This window comes from Hydractinia symbiolongicarpus, chromosome 9 (assembly GCF_029227915.1).
Source record: "Hydractinia symbiolongicarpus strain clone_291-10 chromosome 9, HSymV2.1, whole genome shotgun sequence".
In the NCBI taxonomy this organism is placed as follows: domain Eukaryota; kingdom Metazoa; phylum Cnidaria; class Hydrozoa; order Anthoathecata; family Hydractiniidae; genus Hydractinia; species Hydractinia symbiolongicarpus.
Genome location: NC_079883.1, coordinates 10,797,934 through 10,815,860, shown reverse-complemented (window position 1 = coordinate 10,815,860; position 17,927 = coordinate 10,797,934). Strand labels below are relative to the sequence as shown.

At 40.5% G+C, this 17,927-nt stretch overlaps 1 protein-coding gene and 10 non-coding genes across 11 annotated transcripts; 2 read left to right on the top strand and 9 right to left on the bottom strand.

The window, feature by feature from the left end:
- Positions 1 to 4,235: 4,235 nt before the first annotated feature.
- LOC130660165 (U1 spliceosomal RNA) lies at positions 4,236 to 4,400 on the bottom strand. The gene has a single exon (XR_008987366.1). It is a non-coding gene; the product is annotated as a U1 spliceosomal RNA (small nuclear RNA).
- Positions 4,401 to 4,585: 185 nt separating this feature from the next.
- LOC130661211 (U2 spliceosomal RNA) lies at positions 4,586 to 4,777 on the bottom strand. Its single transcript, XR_008988404.1, has one exon. It is a non-coding gene; the product is annotated as a U2 spliceosomal RNA (small nuclear RNA).
- Positions 4,778 to 5,099: 322 nt separating this feature from the next.
- On the bottom strand, positions 5,100 to 5,172 carry Trnar-acg (transfer RNA arginine (anticodon ACG)). The gene has a single exon. It is a non-coding gene; the product is annotated as a tRNA-Arg (tRNA).
- Positions 5,173 to 9,640: 4,468 nt separating this feature from the next.
- Positions 9,641 to 9,759, top strand: LOC130658204 (5S ribosomal RNA). The gene has a single exon (XR_008985421.1). It is a non-coding gene; the product is annotated as a 5S ribosomal RNA (ribosomal RNA).
- A 328-nt stretch (positions 9,760 to 10,087) lies between these two features.
- LOC130660164 (U1 spliceosomal RNA) lies at positions 10,088 to 10,252 on the bottom strand. Its single transcript, XR_008987365.1, has one exon. It is a non-coding gene; the product is annotated as a U1 spliceosomal RNA (small nuclear RNA).
- Positions 10,253 to 10,437: 185 nt separating this feature from the next.
- On the bottom strand, positions 10,438 to 10,629 carry LOC130661209 (U2 spliceosomal RNA). Its single transcript, XR_008988402.1, has one exon. It is a non-coding gene; the product is annotated as a U2 spliceosomal RNA (small nuclear RNA).
- A 322-nt stretch (positions 10,630 to 10,951) lies between these two features.
- On the bottom strand, positions 10,952 to 11,024 carry Trnar-acg (transfer RNA arginine (anticodon ACG)). The gene has a single exon. It is a non-coding gene; the product is annotated as a tRNA-Arg (tRNA).
- A 2,694-nt stretch (positions 11,025 to 13,718) lies between these two features.
- Positions 13,719 to 14,606, bottom strand: LOC130657763 (late histone H2B.L4-like; the record flags this gene model as incomplete). Its single annotated transcript, XM_057460767.1, has 2 exons — positions 13,719 to 13,737; positions 14,209 to 14,606. Coding segments are annotated over 2 exons (417 nt in total), but the record flags the coding sequence as incomplete, so codon positions are not given.
- An 881-nt stretch (positions 14,607 to 15,487) lies between these two features.
- Positions 15,488 to 15,607, top strand: LOC130658972 (5S ribosomal RNA). The gene has a single exon (XR_008986184.1). It is a non-coding gene; the product is annotated as a 5S ribosomal RNA (ribosomal RNA).
- Positions 15,608 to 15,937: 330 nt separating this feature from the next.
- On the bottom strand, positions 15,938 to 16,103 carry LOC130659440 (U1 spliceosomal RNA). Its single transcript, XR_008986646.1, has one exon. It is a non-coding gene; the product is annotated as a U1 spliceosomal RNA (small nuclear RNA).
- A 186-nt stretch (positions 16,104 to 16,289) lies between these two features.
- Positions 16,290 to 16,481, bottom strand: LOC130661460 (U2 spliceosomal RNA). The gene has a single exon (XR_008988652.1). It is a non-coding gene; the product is annotated as a U2 spliceosomal RNA (small nuclear RNA).
- Between the last annotated feature and the right edge of the window lie 1,446 nt (positions 16,482 to 17,927).

Genomic DNA, 17,927 nt, shown 5'->3' with positions numbered 1-17,927 from the left:
GCTTCTCTTGCAGACTATTGCGTCGTACTACAAATAAAAATTAACATGCTTTCGCATAGTCGCGGCACCCAAAACGGACATTATACGATGTACAGAAACACACATTTCTGTTTTCGCGCCAAATCAATTCCCGGGAGTGGTACTTTTACGTCCGCATACTTCGCACCGTCTTAAATTATATCTCATTTACACGGTAATGTTTAGTATACTTCTACTGTGATAACAAGCATCGTTTATCGTTGGATTGTTGTAAGAAAACATTAAAAATGAGTGAAGCAGCTTCTCCAAAGAAAATCGCACCCAAGAAGAAACCTGCTGCAAAGAAGACAGCTGATCACCCTAAATATGTGGACATGATCAAGGCTGCTATCGCTACCCTAAAGGAACGCGGTGGTTCATCTCGCCAAGCTATTACAAAATATATTCATGCAAATTACAAAGTTGCTGAAAACTCAGATCATCATCTGAAAATGGCTCTTAAACGAGGAGTAACATCAGGCGATTTGATTCAAACTAAAGGCACTGGTGCTTCTGGATCATTCAAGCTAGGTCAGGTAAAAAAAGAAAAACCTAAGAAAAAGGCCGCAGCAAAAAAGCCAACGGCAAAGAAGCCTACTGCAAAGAAAAGTACACCAAAAAAGAAGCCAGCAAAGAAGAGCACGCCAAAGAAAGCAGCAAAGAAGCCTGCCACAAAGAAAGCCTCGGCTAAGAAACCAGCAGCTAAGAAACCCACAAAGAAGCCTGTTGCTAAAAAACCTGCAGCAAAGAAGGTCAAAAAGACTCCCAAAAAGGCAGCAAAGAAGACCGCAAAAAAATAATTTGTGTGTATCTGGCTATTACATTAACAAACGGCTATTTTTATAGCCACACATTTACAAAAAAACATTATCTTGGTACAAAGTTAAACTTGTTTAAGTCACTTAAACAGTTAAAAAAGAGTAAATTTAAGATTAGATTCCCTAAGTTTAAGTATTTTCGTTTTTAAATTTCTTATTTTCTTGCTTTTACTTTTCTTGCCCTTCATATTTTTAACATTGTCAAACTTTATGTAGCATAAAATTTTTATGTAGCATAAAATTTAAACAGAAAGCAGGACAAAGTTTGATATAAAAAGCTAGCCGTAATATTTTTTATGGATGTGTGGCTATAAAAATAGCCGTTTTTTGTTTGGTAAGATGCTTAGGCACGTTCCCCACGAATTCTTCTTGCCAACTGGATGTCTTTAGGCATGATTGTAACTCGTTTTGCGTGAATGGCACACAAGTTAGTATCCTCGAACAAGCCAACAAGGTACGCTTCAGAAGCCTCTTGCAGAGCCATAACGGCTGTGCTCTGGAATCGCAGATCTGTTTTGAAGTCCTGAGCAATTTCTCGCACAAGACGCTGGAAAGGCAACTTGCGGATCAAGAGCTCGGTTGACTTCTGGTATCTTCTGATTTCTCTGAGAGCAACTGTACCAGGTCTGTAACGATGTGGTTTTTTCACTCCTCCAGTAGCTGGTGCGCTTTTCCTCGCAGCTTTAGTGGCGAGTTGTTTTCGTGGAGCCTTTCCTCCAGTAGATTTACGTGCAGTTTGCTTTGTACGAGCCATATTTTAAGAAGTCGATGTAGTACGGATACACAAGACGGTCTAAAATGCACTATCGCGCCAAAGTTTTATTTCTCATATTGATTGACAGCTAAGGTTCAAAACAAACCATTTGATTGGTGCTAAGAAAGTAATTTCTGATTGGCTGCATAATGACATTACGCTCATTACTTTAACATTTTTATAAAATCTGTGTTTTTTGGCTACGGGAAAACGGCTGTATCTTCTGATACACAAAAGCTTTTGACTTTTTTTTTTTTTAGTAAGTAGCAGAAGGTTTGGCGAATTCCAACGATGCCAAATTTATTGCCTTACTGAAACATTAAGACCACGAATTTTTAAAAAAACTACAGTTTTACTTAAAAAAATGTACAAAATGTTCGGAACATTTTGTAATGACGCAACTCTATTGGTTAATTAGGGTGTTTCCACGAGCAGTAGGTAATTTTATGGCCTCTTTTTAAAGCTGTCTGAATTCTGTTAACTCAAACGTTGTTTTTGTACTCGTTCTGTACGCAACTATATCAATATGTCTGGACGCGGAAAAGGAGGTAAAGGATTGGGAAAAGGAGGTGCTAAACGTCACCGAAAAATTCTTCGTGATAACATTCAGGGAATCACAAAACCTGCTATTCGGCGTCTTGCTCGACGAGGTGGTGTCAAACGTATCTCTGGCCTTATCTATGAGGAAACCAGAGGTGTACTGAAGGTTTTCTTAGAGAATGTTATTCGTGATGCTGTAACCTACACAGAGCACGCTAAACGCAAGACCGTTACCGCTATGGATGTTGTTTATGCCTTAAAACGTCAAGGAAGAACTCTTTACGGATTCGGAGGTTAAGCGTTGTCATTGCTCAACAAAAACGGCTATTTTTATAGCCACAAATCTTTTAAAACATTACTTTGTGCACGCTTCCAAATTACACAATGTGTAAAGTCTTGTCACAGTTACATTTATTGCTATACGATACTATGTCATATATGACACAAAAAAAATTTAGAAATACTTTGTAGGGTTAATTTGCCTGGGAGTGTTTCCGTGAAAAGCTGGGTTAAGTTAAATGTAAGCAATAACATGGATCAATGTACTTGTCTTTTCTGCAAGTACAGCTAATAATACGTATGAAAAGTGAAGCTAATCCACACACACATGGGGAAGTATTTTAAATGTAGGCTAGTGTTCTTAAGCACATTATTTAGAAGTTTTATTAACTTCGGTTAACTTGTAGTGACGCCAAGTAAATGTTTTTTTAAAGATGTGTGGTCTTAAAAAAGACCGTTTGTGTTTGGTAGACGTTGGTTTACTTGCTGCTTGTGTATTTTGTGACGGCTTTTGTTCCTTCACTGACTGCGTGTTTTGCAAGTTCTCCAGGCAAGAGAAGACGTACTGCGGTTTGAATTTCACGAGAAGAGATGGTCGACTTTTTGTTTTGAAGAGCCAAACGCGAAGCTTCGGAAGCAATGCGCTCAAAGATGTCGTTGACAAATGAGTTTATGATGCTCATAGCTTTGCTTGAAACTCCGACATCTGGGTGAACTTGTTTCAAAACATTGTAGATGTAAATAGCATAACTTTCCTTTCTCTTTCTCTTGCGTTTCTTTTCACCAGTTCCACCAATCTTTCCTCCTTTTTTGCCGGCTCTTTTTTCACCTTTCTTGGCTACTTTAGGTGCCTGTTTTCCTCCTTTAGCTGCTGCGTCAGACATGGTTAAAAATTTTTGCTACTTAACTTGTAAATAAGCATTAAACTGCAAGTCAAAACTTTTTGTTTATAAGTAAAAAAATCGGATCGAATTCGATCCGAAAACGCCGATACGCAATCTAATTGGTTAAAAAAAAAATCTTTTGTTTAATACTTAATTATGATTGGTTAAAAAAACATGATTTCGATCCTATTTTTATGATGAAAAAACGAGTAAAGTTTATTTCGTTAACACTTACGTTAAATATTCGTACGTTTTTGTATTAACTTACAAATCAAATCGCAGTTATGTCTGGACGTGGAAAAGGTGGAAAAGCTAAGGCTAAAGCCAAGACAAGATCCTCAAGAGCTGGACTTCAATTTCCAGTCGGTAGAGTGCATAGATTCCTTCGTAGAGGGCACTATGCTAACCGAATTGGATCTGGAGCACCAGTTTACTTAGCAGCCGTCTTGGAATATTTATCTGCTGAGATATTGGAGTTGGCTGGTAACGCAGCAAGAGACAACAAAAAAGCTAGGATTATTCCAAGACATTTACAATTGGCTGTTCGTAATGATGAAGAATTAAACAAACTTTTGAGCGGTGTAACCGCCTGGGAACTCCCGGTGTCGTAGGCTTTTCATTTTCATTTGCTGTGATATATTTCTTGTTATAACAATTAAGGAACGTGGCGGTTGTTGAAAGTGTTTCCTATGACATTTTCCTACGACATTTTCAGGTGATAGTACGAGAAAAAAGAGCTTTCAAATGCATACAAACTCGATCTATTGCCGATCATCCAATAACCCTGACGGAATGGCAAATAAAATAAAATTCCGCCGCCTTCCGAGGACTTATATCGCAATCACGTTTCGTAACAGCCAAGCGAGGTTTTACCTTAGCGTTTAAGTCACCACCGACATTTGGCCGCGCAACTTTTCTAAGCTCATTCATTTTGACTTAAGGAGGGGGCGAGCGCGGACGCAGGCCCCCACTACCAGAAATTGTACGGTCGAGTTACTGACGTTTGCAGTAATCGCAGAGGTCAGCCCAAGCGTAGTGCAATGCAAGAGCCTCACTCTGGAAGAAAACCCTCATTGATCAGTCTTTACTTCCCCGTCAGGTAAGTATGAGTTGGAACTGCACCGTAGCATGAGGGTACCCTTCAAAGTTTGTTAATGCTTGTGGCTTGAGTGTGTTATAAACTGCCGTGTCGCGGGGCATAGGCTGTATTCTCCCCCAGTGTACGCGTTTTGTTCCCGCCGTAGACTATGCAGAGTGCCGTCGGAAAGAGGACTGCTATTATTCTTTTATTGCTTATGTGGGCCGCCATCGGTAATAGTGCAACACCAAGGCAACCCGTGGTCACGGCGTGAATGAATCCACCTCCATGACCCAAGGCCAAAAATCAGATTAATATACTGACCATTCAGAGAATGGCCTACCAGATATTAAACTGATAAGAACAGATACTACACTTGATCTTAGCCATTAGGCCGAGAAGCGATAAAGAACAAGCGTTGCCATGATAGGCATCGTCCACACACCGTAACTGCTTGTGGAGCATGTCACGTTACTGTAAAGCTTACAACTGTCACCGCGTACGGATGGACGGCGACATAGTAAAAATCACGGCTGTTGATTTAGCCGTAGGATGGAGAGCGACTGTAGCGAGTGGATGGTAACTTACATGAATGCTAACAAAGGCGACGATACTAAGTGCGTGATATTACTTTCCAATATGTCTGCGTACATTCCGTTTATCAACGCATTACGCCAGAACGTGCGCGCGCGTTACACAGTAGACCATGCAGCCGAAATGCGACAGTGCGACCCTGCCAGGAGTCGAACCTGGAATCCCCTGATTCGTAGTCAGATGCCTTATCCATTGGGCCACAGGGCCATGCTTATGACTTCGCCCCATCGTCATTTTGGCTTGCGCATTCGTTTTACTTACGACAGAATTCTTCGTGTTTGTAGCCATGAAAGAAAGGGACTTCTGTGAGTGAATTTTTTTACTGTGGTCTAATAAAAAAGTCGAAACGCAGTGCCCAATATATGAATTGCTCCTAATAGCCGGAAACAGGCCGTGTCGATGATGTAGGCCGACATACGCAACGCAAACCAAAGAACGCTTTATGAAAATCCTAACACGAGCGCGGAAGAAGCCCAAATTAACAGACTAGATGTAATGCTGAAGACCTCAAACTCCAGCAGCTTCTCTTGCAGACTATTGCGTCGTACTACAAATAAAAATTAACATGCTTTCGCATAGTCGCGGCACCCAAAACGGACATTATACGATGTACAGAAACACACATTTCTGTTTTCGCGCCAAATCAATTCCCGGGAGTGGTACTTTTACGTCCGCATACTTCGCACCGTCTTAAATTATATCTCATTTACACGGTAATGTTTAGTATACTTCTACTGTGATAACAAGCATCGTTTATCGTTGGATTGTTGTAAGAAAACATTAAAAATGAGTGAAGCAGCTTCTCCAAAGAAAATCGCACCCAAGAAGAAACCTGCTGCAAAGAAGACAGCTGATCACCCTAAATATGTGGACATGATCAAGGCTGCTATCGCTACCCTAAAGGAACGCGGTGGTTCATCTCGCCAAGCTATTACAAAATATATTCATGCAAATTACAAAGTTGCTGAAAACTCAGATCATCATCTGAAAATGGCTCTTAAACGAGGAGTAACATCAGGCGATTTGATTCAAACTAAAGGCACTGGTGCTTCTGGATCATTCAAGCTAGGTCAGGTAAAAAAAGAAAAACCTAAGAAAAAGGCCGCAGCAAAAAAGCCAACGGCAAAGAAGCCTACTGCAAAGAAAAGTACACCAAAAAAGAAGCCAGCAAAGAAGAGCACGCCAAAGAAAGCAGCAAAGAAGCCTGCCACAAAGAAAGCCTCGGCTAAGAAACCAGCAGCTAAGAAACCCACAAAGAAGCCTGTTGCTAAAAAACCTGCAGCAAAGAAGGTCAAAAAGACTCCCAAAAAGGCAGCAAAGAAGACCGCAAAAAAATAATTTGTGTGTATCTGGCTATTACATTAACAAACGGCTATTTTTATAGCCACACATTTACAAAAAAACATTATCTTGGTACAAAGTTAAACTTGTTTAAGTCACTTAAACAGTTAAAAAAGAGTAAATTTAAGATTAGATTCCCTAAGTTTAAGTATTTTCGTTTTTAAATTTCTTATTTTCTTGCTTTTACTTTTCTTGCCCTTCATATTTTTAACATTGTCAAACTTTATGTAGCATAAAATTTTTATGTAGCATAAAATTTAAACAGAAAGCAGGACAAAGTTTGATATAAAAAGCTAGCCGTAATATTTTTTATGGATGTGTGGCTATAAAAATAGCCGTTTTTTGTTTGGTAAGATGCTTAGGCACGTTCCCCACGAATTCTTCTTGCCAACTGGATGTCTTTAGGCATGATTGTAACTCGTTTTGCGTGAATGGCACACAAGTTAGTATCCTCGAACAAGCCAACAAGGTACGCTTCAGAAGCCTCTTGCAGAGCCATAACGGCTGTGCTCTGGAATCGCAGATCTGTTTTGAAGTCCTGAGCAATTTCTCGCACAAGACGCTGGAAAGGCAACTTGCGGATCAAGAGCTCGGTTGACTTCTGGTATCTTCTGATTTCTCTGAGAGCAACTGTACCAGGTCTGTAACGATGTGGTTTTTTCACTCCTCCAGTAGCTGGTGCGCTTTTCCTCGCAGCTTTAGTGGCGAGTTGTTTTCGTGGAGCCTTTCCTCCAGTAGATTTACGTGCAGTTTGCTTTGTACGAGCCATATTTTAAGAAGTCGATGTAGTACGGATACACAAGACGGTCTAAAATGCACTATCGCGCCAAAGTTTTATTTCTCATATTGATTGACAGCTAAGGTTCAAAACAAACCATTTGATTGGTGCTAAGAAAGTAATTTCTGATTGGCTGCATAATGACATTACGCTCATTACTTTAACATTTTTATAAAATCTGTGTTTTTTGGCTACGGGAAAACGGCTGTATCTTCTGATACACAAAAGCTTTTGACTTTTTTTTTTTTTAGTAAGTAGCAGAAGGTTTGGCGAATTCCAACGATGCCAAATTTATTGCCTTACTGAAACATTAAGACCACGAATTTTTAAAAAAACTACAGTTTTACTTAAAAAAATGTACAAAATGTTCGGAACATTTTGTAATGACGCAACTCTATTGGTTAATTAGGGTGTTTCCACGAGCAGTAGGTAATTTTATGGCCTCTTTTTAAAGCTGTCTGAATTCTGTTAACTCAAACGTTGTTTTTGTACTCGTTCTGTACGCAACTATATCAATATGTCTGGACGCGGAAAAGGAGGTAAAGGATTGGGAAAAGGAGGTGCTAAACGTCACCGAAAAATTCTTCGTGATAACATTCAGGGAATCACAAAACCTGCTATTCGGCGTCTTGCTCGACGAGGTGGTGTCAAACGTATCTCTGGCCTTATCTATGAGGAAACCAGAGGTGTACTGAAGGTTTTCTTAGAGAATGTTATTCGTGATGCTGTAACCTACACAGAGCACGCTAAACGCAAGACCGTTACCGCTATGGATGTTGTTTATGCCTTAAAACGTCAAGGAAGAACTCTTTACGGATTCGGAGGTTAAGCGTTGTCATTGCTCAACAAAAACGGCTATTTTTATAGCCACAAATCTTTTAAAACATTACTTTGTGCACGCTTCCAAATTACACAATGTGTAAAGTCTTGTCACAGTTACATTTATTGCTATACGATACTATGTCATATATGACACAAAAAAAATTTAGAAATACTTTGTAGGGTTAATTTGCCTGGGAGTGTTTCCGTGAAAAGCTGGGTTAAGTTAAATGTAAGCAATAACATGGATCAATGTACTTGTCTTTTCTGCAAGTACAGCTAATAATACGTATGAAAAGTGAAGCTAATCCACACACACATGGGGAAGTATTTTAAATGTAGGCTAGTGTTCTTAAGCACATTATTTAGAAGTTTTATTAACTTCGGTTAACTTGTAGTGACGCCAAGTAAATGTTTTTTTAAAGATGTGTGGTCTTAAAAAAGACCGTTTGTGTTTGGTAGACGTTGGTTTACTTGCTGCTTGTGTATTTTGTGACGGCTTTTGTTCCTTCACTGACTGCGTGTTTTGCAAGTTCTCCAGGCAAGAGAAGACGTACTGCGGTTTGAATTTCACGAGAAGAGATGGTCGACTTTTTGTTTTGAAGAGCCAAACGCGAAGCTTCGGAAGCAATGCGCTCAAAGATGTCGTTGACAAATGAGTTTATGATGCTCATAGCTTTGCTTGAAACTCCGACATCTGGGTGAACTTGTTTCAAAACATTGTAGATGTAAATAGCATAACTTTCCTTTCTCTTTCTCTTGCGTTTCTTTTCACCAGTTCCACCAATCTTTCCTCCTTTTTTGCCGGCTCTTTTTTCACCTTTCTTGGCTACTTTAGGTGCCTGTTTTCCTCCTTTAGCTGCTGCGTCAGACATGGTTAAAAATTTTTGCTACTTAACTTGTAAATAAGCATTAAACTGCAAGTCAAAACTTTTTGTTTATAAGTAAAAAAATCGGATCGAATTCGATCCGAAAACGCCGATACGCAATTTAATTGGTTAAAAAAAAAATCTTTTGTTTAATACTTAATTATGATTGGTTAAAAAAACATGATTTCGATCCTATTTTTATGATGAAAAAACGAGTAAAGTTTATTTCGTTAACACTTACGTTAAATATTCGTACGTTTTTGTATTAACTTACAAATCAAATCGCAGTTATGTCTGGACGTGGAAAAGGTGGAAAAGCTAAGGCTAAAGCCAAGACAAGATCCTCAAGAGCTGGACTTCAATTTCCAGTCGGTAGAGTGCATAGATTCCTTCGTAGAGGGCACTATGCTAACCGAATTGGATCTGGAGCACCAGTTTACTTAGCAGCCGTCTTGGAATATTTATCTGCTGAGATATTGGAGTTGGCTGGTAACGCAGCAAGAGACAACAAAAAAGCTAGGATTATTCCAAGACATTTACAATTGGCTGTTCGTAATGATGAAGAATTAAACAAACTTTTGAGCGGTGTAACCATTGCAGCTGGTGGTGTTTTGCCAAACATTCAAGCTGTCTTACTCCCAAAGAAGAACGACAAAGGACAGAAGAAGTAAACCGCTACACTCAGAAAACAACGGCTATTTTTATAGCCACACATCTTTAAAAAAACATTGTTTTTTTCACAAAACTATAACCTTAAAGTCTAATAGATAATCCATGCATACGCCTTGTCCTAAGTAACTCAAAGAAATTAAATAAAAAAATTTGATCACAACGTCAAAATAAATTGCACGTATTTGCACCTACTAATGTCTACGGCCATACCACGATGAACACACCCGTTCTCGTCTGATCACGGAAGTTAAGCATCGTCGGGCCGGGATAGTACTTGGATGGGGGACCGCCTGGGAACTCCCGGTGTCGTAGGCTTTTCATTTTCATTTGCTGTGATATATTTCTTGTTATAACAATTAAGGAACGTGGCGGTTGTTGAAAGTGTTTCCTATGACATTTTCCTACGACATTTTCAGGTGATAGTACGAGAAAAAAGAGCTTTCAAATGCATACAAACTCGATCTATTGCCGATCATCCAATAACCCTGACGGAATGGCAAATAAAATAAAATTCCGCCGCCTTCCGAGGACTTATATCGCAATCACGTTTCGTAACAGCCAAGCGAGGTTTTACCTTAGCGTTTAAGTCACCACCGACATTTGGCCGCGCAACTTTTCTAAGCTCATTCATTTTGACTTAAGGAGGGGGCGAGCGCGGACGCAGGCCCCCACTACCAGAAATTGTACGGTCGAGTTACTGACGTTTGCAGTAATCGCAGAGGTCAGCCCAAGCGTAGTGCAATGCAAGAGCCTCACTCTGGAAGAAAACCCTCATTGATCAGTCTTTACTTCCCCGTCAGGTAAGTATGAGTTGGAACTGCACCGTAGCATGAGGGTACCCTTCAAAGTTTGTTAATGCTTGTGGCTTGAGTGTGTTATAAACTGCCGTGTCGCGGGGCATAGGCTGTATTCTCCCCCAGTGTACGCGTTTTGTTCCCGCCGTAGACTATGCAGAGTGCCGTCGGAAAGAGGACTGCTATTATTCTTTTATTGCTTATGTGGGCCGCCATCGGTAATAGTGCAACACCAAGGCAACCCGTGGTCACGGCGTGAATGAATCCACCTCCATGACCCAAGGCCAAAAATCAGATTAATATACTGACCATTCAGAGAATGGCCTACCAGATATTAAACTGATAAGAACAGATACTACACTTGATCTTAGCCATTAGGCCGAGAAGCGATAAAGAACAAGCGTTGCCATGATAGGCATCGTCCACACACCGTAACTGCTTGTGGAGCATGTCACGTTACTGTAAAGCTTACAACTGTCACCGCGTACGGATGGACGGCGACATAGTAAAAATCACGGCTGTTGATTTAGCCGTAGGATGGAGAGCGACTGTAGCGAGTGGATGGTAACTTACATGAATGCTAACAAAGGCGACGATACTAAGTGCGTGATATTACTTTCCAATATGTCTGCGTACATTCCGTTTATCAACGCATTACGCCAGAACGTGCGCGCGCGTTACACAGTAGACCATGCAGCCGAAATGCGACAGTGCGACCCTGCCAGGAGTCGAACCTGGAATCCCCTGATTCGTAGTCAGATGCCTTATCCATTGGGCCACAGGGCCATGCTTATGACTTCGCCCCATCGTCATTTTGGCTTGCGCATTCGTTTTACTTACGACAGAATTCTTCGTGTTTGTAGCCATGAAAGAAAGGGACTTCTGTGAGTGAATTTTTTTACTGTGGTCTAATAAAAAAGTCGAAACGCAGTGCCCAATATATGAATTGCTCCTAATAGCCGGAAACAGGCCGTGTCGATGATGTAGGCCGACATACGCAACGCAAACCAAAGAACGCTTTATGAAAATCCTAACACGAGCGCGGAAGAAGCCCAAATTAACAGACTAGATGTAATGCTGAAGACCTCAAACTCCAGCAGCTTCTCTTGCAGACTATTGCGTCGTACTACAAATAAAAATTAACATGCTTTCGCATAGTCGCGGCACCCAAAACGGACATTACACGATCTACAGAAACACACATTTCTGTTTTCGCGCCAAATCAATTCCCGGGAGTGGTACTTTTACGTCCGCATACTTCGCACCGTCTTAAATTATATCTCATTTACACGGTAATGTTTAGTATACTTCTACTGTGATAACAAGCATCGTTTATCGTTGGATTGTTGTAAGAAAACATTAAAAATGAGTGAAGCAGCTTCTCCAAAGAAAATCGCACCCAAGAAGAAACCTGCTGCAAAGAAGACAGCTGATCACCCTAAATATGTGGACATGATCAAGGCTGCTATCGCTACCCTAAAGGAACGCGGTGGTTCATCTCGCCAAGCTATTACAAAATATATTCATGCAAATTACAAAGTTGCTGAAAACTCAGATCATCATCTGAAAATGGCTCTTAAACGAGGAGTAACATCAGGCGATTTGATTCAAACTAAAGGCACTGGTGCTTCTGGATCATTCAAGCTAGGTCAGGTAAAAAAAGAAAAACCTAAGAAAAAGGCCGCAGCAAAAAAGCCAACGGCAAAGAAGCCTACTGCAAAGAAAAGTACACCAAAAAAGAAGCCAGCAAAGAAGAGCACGCCAAAGAAAGCAGCAAAGAAGCCTGCCACAAAGAAAGCCTCGGCTAAGAAACCAGCAGCTAAGAAACCCACAAAGAAGCCTGTTGCTAAAAAACCTGCAGCAAAGAAGGTCAAAAAGACTCCCAAAAAGGCAGCAAAGAAGACCGCAAAAAAATAATTTGTGTGTATCTGGCTATTACATTAACAAACGGCTATTTTTATAGCCACACATTTACAAAAAAACATTATCTTGGTACAAAGTTAAACTTGTTTAAGTCACTTAAACAGTTAAAAAAGAGTAAATTTAAGATTAGATTCCCTAAGTTTAAGTATTTTCGTTTTTAAATTTCTTATTTTCCTGCTTTTATTTTTCTTGCCCTTCATATTTTTAACATTGTCAAACTTTATGTAGCATAAAATTTTTATGTAGCATAAAATTTAAACAGAAAGCAGGACAAAGTTTGATATAAAAAGCTAGCCGTAATATTTTTTATGGATGTGTGGCTATAAAAATAGCCGTTTTTTGTTTGGTAAGATGCTTAGGCACGTTCCCCACGAATTCTTCTTGCCAACTGGATGTCTTTAGGCATGATTGTAACTCGTTTTGCGTGAATGGCACACAAGTTAGTATCCTCGAACAAGCCAACAAGGTACGCTTCAGAAGCCTCTTGCAGAGCCATAACGGCTGTGCTCTGGAATCGCAGATCTGTTTTGAAGTCCTGAGCAATTTCTCGCACAAGACGCTGGAAAGGCAACTTGCGGATCAAGAGCTCGGTTGACTTCTGGTATCTTCTGATTTCTCTGAGAGCAACTGTACCAGGTCTGTAACGATGTGGTTTTTTCACTCCTCCAGTAGCTGGTGCGCTTTTCCTCGCAGCTTTAGTGGCGAGTTGTTTTCGTGGAGCCTTTCCTCCAGTAGATTTACGTGCAGTTTGCTTTGTACGAGCCATATTTTAAGAAGTCGATGTAGTTACACAAGACGGTCTAAAATGCACTATCGCGCAAAGTTTTATTTCTCATATGATTGACAGCTAAGGTTCAAAACAAACCAATTGATTGGTGCTAAGAAAGTAATTTCTGTATTGGCTGCATAATGACATTACGCTCATTACTTTAACATTTTTATAAAATCTGTGTTTTTTGGCTACGGGAAAACGGCCTGTAATCTTCTGATACACAAAAGCTTTTGACTTTTTTTTTTTTTAGTAAGTAGCAGAAGGTTTGGCGAATTCCAACGATGCCAAATTTATTGCCTTACTGAAACATTAAGACCACGAATTTTTAAAAAAACTACAGTTTTACTAAAAAATGTACAAAAATGTTCGGAACATTTTGTAATGACGCAACTCTATTGGTTAATTAGGGTGTTTCCACGAGCAGTAGGTAATTTTATGGCCTCTTTTTAAAGCTGTCTGAATTCTGTTAACTCAAACGTTGTTTTTGTACTCGTTCTGTACGCAACTATATCAATATGTCTGGACGCGGAAAAGGAGGTAAAGGATTGGGAAAAGGAGGTGCTAAACGTCACCGAAAAATTCTTCGTGATAACATTCAGGGAATCACAAAACCTGCTATTCGGCGTCTTGCTCGACGAGGTGGTGTCAAACGTATCTCTGGCCTTATCTATGAGGAAACCAGAGGTGTACTGAAGGTTTTCTTAGAGAATGTTATTCGTGATGCTGTAACCTACACAGAGCACGCTAAACGCAAGACCGTTACCGCTATGGATGTTGTTTATGCCTTAAAACGTAAGGAAGACTCTTTACGGATTCGGAGGTTAAGCGTTGTCATTGCTCAACAAAAACGGCTATTTTTATAGCCACAAATCTTTTAAAACATTACTTTGTGCACGCTTCCAAATTACACAATGTGTAAAGTCTTGTCACAGTTACATTTATTGCTATACGATACTATGTCATATATGACACAAAAAAAATTAGAAATACTTTGTAGGGTTAATTTGGCCTGGGAGTGTTTCCGTGAAAAGCTGGGTTAAGTTAAATGTAAGCAATAACATGGATCAATGTACTTGTCTTTTCTGCAAGTACAGCTAATAATACGTATGAAAAGTGAGCTAATCCACACACACATGGGGAAGTATTTTAGAATGTAGGCTAGTGTTCTTAAGCACATTATTTAGAAGTTTTATTAACTTCGGTTAACTTGTAGTGACGCCAAGTAAATGTTTTTTAAAGATGTGTGGTCTTAAAAAAGACCGTTTGTGTTTGGTAGACGTTGGTTTACTTGCTGCTGTGTATTTTGTGACGGCTTTTGTTCCTTCACTGACTGCGTGTTTTGCAAGTTCTCCAGGCAAGAGAAGACGTACTGCGGTTTGAATTTCACGAGAAGAGATGGTCGACTTTTTGTTTTGAAGAGCCAAACGCGAAGCTTCGGAAGCAATGCGCTCAAAGATGTCGTTGACAAATGAGTTCATGATGCTCATAGCTTTGCTTGAAACTCCGACATCTGGGTGAACTTGTTTCAAAACATTGTAGATGTAAATAGCATAACTTTCCTTTCTCTTTCTCTTGCGTTTCTTTTCACCAGTTCCACCAATCTTTCCTCCTTTTTTGCCGGCTCTTTTTTCACCTTTCTTGGCTACTTTAGGTGCCTGTTTTCCTCCTTTAGCTGCTGGCGTCAGACATGGTTAAAAATTTTTGCTACTTAGACTTGTAAATAAGCATTAACCTGCAAGTCAAAACTTTTTGTTTATAAGTAAAAAAATCGGATCGAATTCGATCCGAAAACGCCGATACGCAATTTAATTGGTTAAAAAAAAAATCTTTTGTTTAATACTTAATTATGATTGGTTAAAAAAACATGATTTCGATCCTATTTTTATGATGAAAAACGAGTAAAGTTTATTTCGTTAACACTTACGTTAAATATTCGTACGTTTTTGTATTAACTTACAAATCAAATCGCAGTTATGTCTGGACGTGGAAAAGGTGGAAAGCTAAGGCTAAAGCCAAGACAAGATCCTCAAGAGCTGGACTTCAATTTCCAGTCGGTAGAGTGCATAGATTCCTTCGTAGAGGGCACTATGCTAACCGAATTGGATCTGGAGCACCAGTTTACTTAGCAGCCGTCTTGGAATATTTATCTGCTGAGATATTGGAGTTGGCTGGTAACGCAGCAAGAGACAACAAAAAAGCTAGGATTATTCCAAGACATTTACAATTGGCTGTTCGTAATGATGAAGAATTAAACAAACTTTTGAGCGGTGTAAACCATTGCAGCTGGTGGTGTTTTGCCAAACATTCAAGCTGTCTTACTCCCAAAGAAGAACGACAAAGGACAGAAGAAGGTAAACCGGCTACACTCAGAAAACAACGGCTATTTTTATAGCCACACATCTTTAAAAAAACATTGTTTTTTTCACAAAACTATAACCTTAAAGTCTAATAGATAATCCATGCATACGCCTTGTCCTAAGTAACTCAAAGAAATTAAATAAAAAAATTTGATCACAACGTCAAAATAAATTGCACGTATTTGCAGCCTACTAATGTCTACGGCCATACCACGATGAACACACCCGTTCTCGTCTGATCACGGAAGTTAAGCATCGTCGGGCCGGGATAGTACTTGGATGGGGGACCGCCTGGGAACTCCCCGGTGTCGTAGGCTTTTCATTTTCATTTACTGTGATATATTTCTTGTTATAACAATTAAGGAACGTGGCGGTTGTTGAAAGTGTTTTCCTATGACATTTTCCTACGACATTTTCAGGTGATAGTACGAGAAAAAAGAGCTTTCAAATGCATACAAACTCGATCTATTGCCGATCATCCAATAACCCTGACGGAATGGCAAATAAAATAAAATTCCGCCGCCTTCCGAGGACTTATATCGCAATCAACGTTTCGTAACAGCCAAGCGAGGTTTTACCTTAGCGTTTAAGTCACCACCGACATTTGGCCGCGCAACTTTTCTAAGCTCATTCATTTTGACTTAAGGAGGGGGCGAGCGCGGACGCAGGGCCCCCACTACCAGAAATTGTACGGTCGAGTTACTGACGTTTGCAGTAATCGCAGAGGTCAGCCCAAGCGTAGTGCAATGCAAGAGCCTCACTCTGGAAGAAAACCCTCATTGATCAGTCTTTACTTCCCCGTCAGGTAAGTATGAGTTGGAACTGCACCGTAGCATGAGGGTACCCTTCAAAGTTTGTTAATGCTTGTGGCTTGAGTGTGTTATAAACTGCCGTGTCGCGGGGCATAGGCTGTATTCTCCCCCAGTGTACGCGTTTTGTTCCCGCCGTAGACTATGCAGAGTGCCGTCGGAAAGAGGACTGCTATTATTCTTTTATTGCTTATGTGGGGCCGCCATCGGTAATAGTGCAACACCAAGGCAACCCGTGGTCACGGCGTGAATGAATCCACCTCCATGACCCAAGGCCAAAAATCAGATTAATATACTGACCATTCAGAGAATGGCCTACCAGATATTAAACTGATAAGAACAGATACTACACTTGATCTTAGCCATTAGGCCGAGAAGCGATAAAGACAAGCGTTGCCATGATAGGCATCGTCCACACACCGTAACTGCTTGTGGAGCATGTCACGTTACTGTAAAGCTTACAACTGTCACCGCGTACGGATGGACGGCGACATAGTAAAAATCACGGCTGTTGATTTAGCCGTAGGATGGAGAGCGACTGTAGCGAGTGGATGGTAACTTACATGAATGCTAACAAAGGCGACGATACTAAGTGCGTGATATTACTTTCCAATATGTCTGCGTACATTCCGTTTATCAACGCATTACGCCAGAACGTGCGCGCGCGTTACACAGTAGACCATGCAGCCGAAATGCGACAGTGCGACCCTGCAGGAGTCGAACCTGGAATCCCCTGATTCGTAGTCAGATGCCTTATCCATTGGGCCACAGGGCCATGCTTATGACTTCGCCCCATCGTCATTTTGGCTTGCGCATTCGTTTTACTTACGACAGAATTCTTCGTGTTTGTAGCCATGAAAGAAAGGGACTTCTGTGAGTGAATTTTTTTTACTGTGGTCTAATAAAAAAGTCGAAACGCAGTGCCCAATATATGAATTGCTCCTAATAGCCGGAAACAGGCCGTGTCGATGATGTAGGCCGACATACGCAACGGCAAACCAAAGAACGCTTTATGAAAATCCTAACACGAGCGCGGAAGAAGCCCAAATTAACAGACTAGATGTAATGCTGAAGACATCAAACTCCAGCAGCTTCTCTTGCAGACTATTGCGTCGTACTACAAATAAAAATTAACATGCTTTCGCATAGTCGCGGCACCCAAAACGGACATTATACGATGTACAGAAACACACATTTCTGTTTTCGCGCAAATCAATTCCCGGGAGTGGTACTTTTACGTCCGCATACTTCGCACCGTCTTAAATTATATCTCATTTACACGGTAATGTTTAGTATACTTCTACTGTGATAACAAGCATCGTTTATCGTTGATTGTTGTAAGAAAACATTAAAAATGAGTGAAGCAGCTTCTCCAAAGAAAATCGCACCCAAGAAGAAACCTGCTGCAAAGAAGACAGCTGATCACCCTAAATATGTGGACATGATCAAGGCTGCTATCGCTACCCTAAAGGAACGCGGTGGTTCATCTCGCCAAGCTATTACAAAATATATTCATGCAAATTACAAAGTTGCTGAAACTCAGATCATCATCTGAAAATGGCTCTTAAACGAGGAGTAACATCAGGCGATTTGATTCAAACTAAAGGCACTGGTGCTTCTGGATCATTCAAGCTAGGTCAGGTAAAAAAAGAAAAACCTAAGAAAAAGGCCGCAGCAAAAAAGCCAACGGCAAAGAAGCCTACTGCAAAGAAAAGTACACCAAAAAAGAAGCCAGCAAAGAAGAGCACGCCAAAGAAAGCAGCAAAAGAAGCCTGCCACAAAGAAAGCCTCGGCTAAGAAACCAGCAGCTAAGAAACCCACAAAGAAG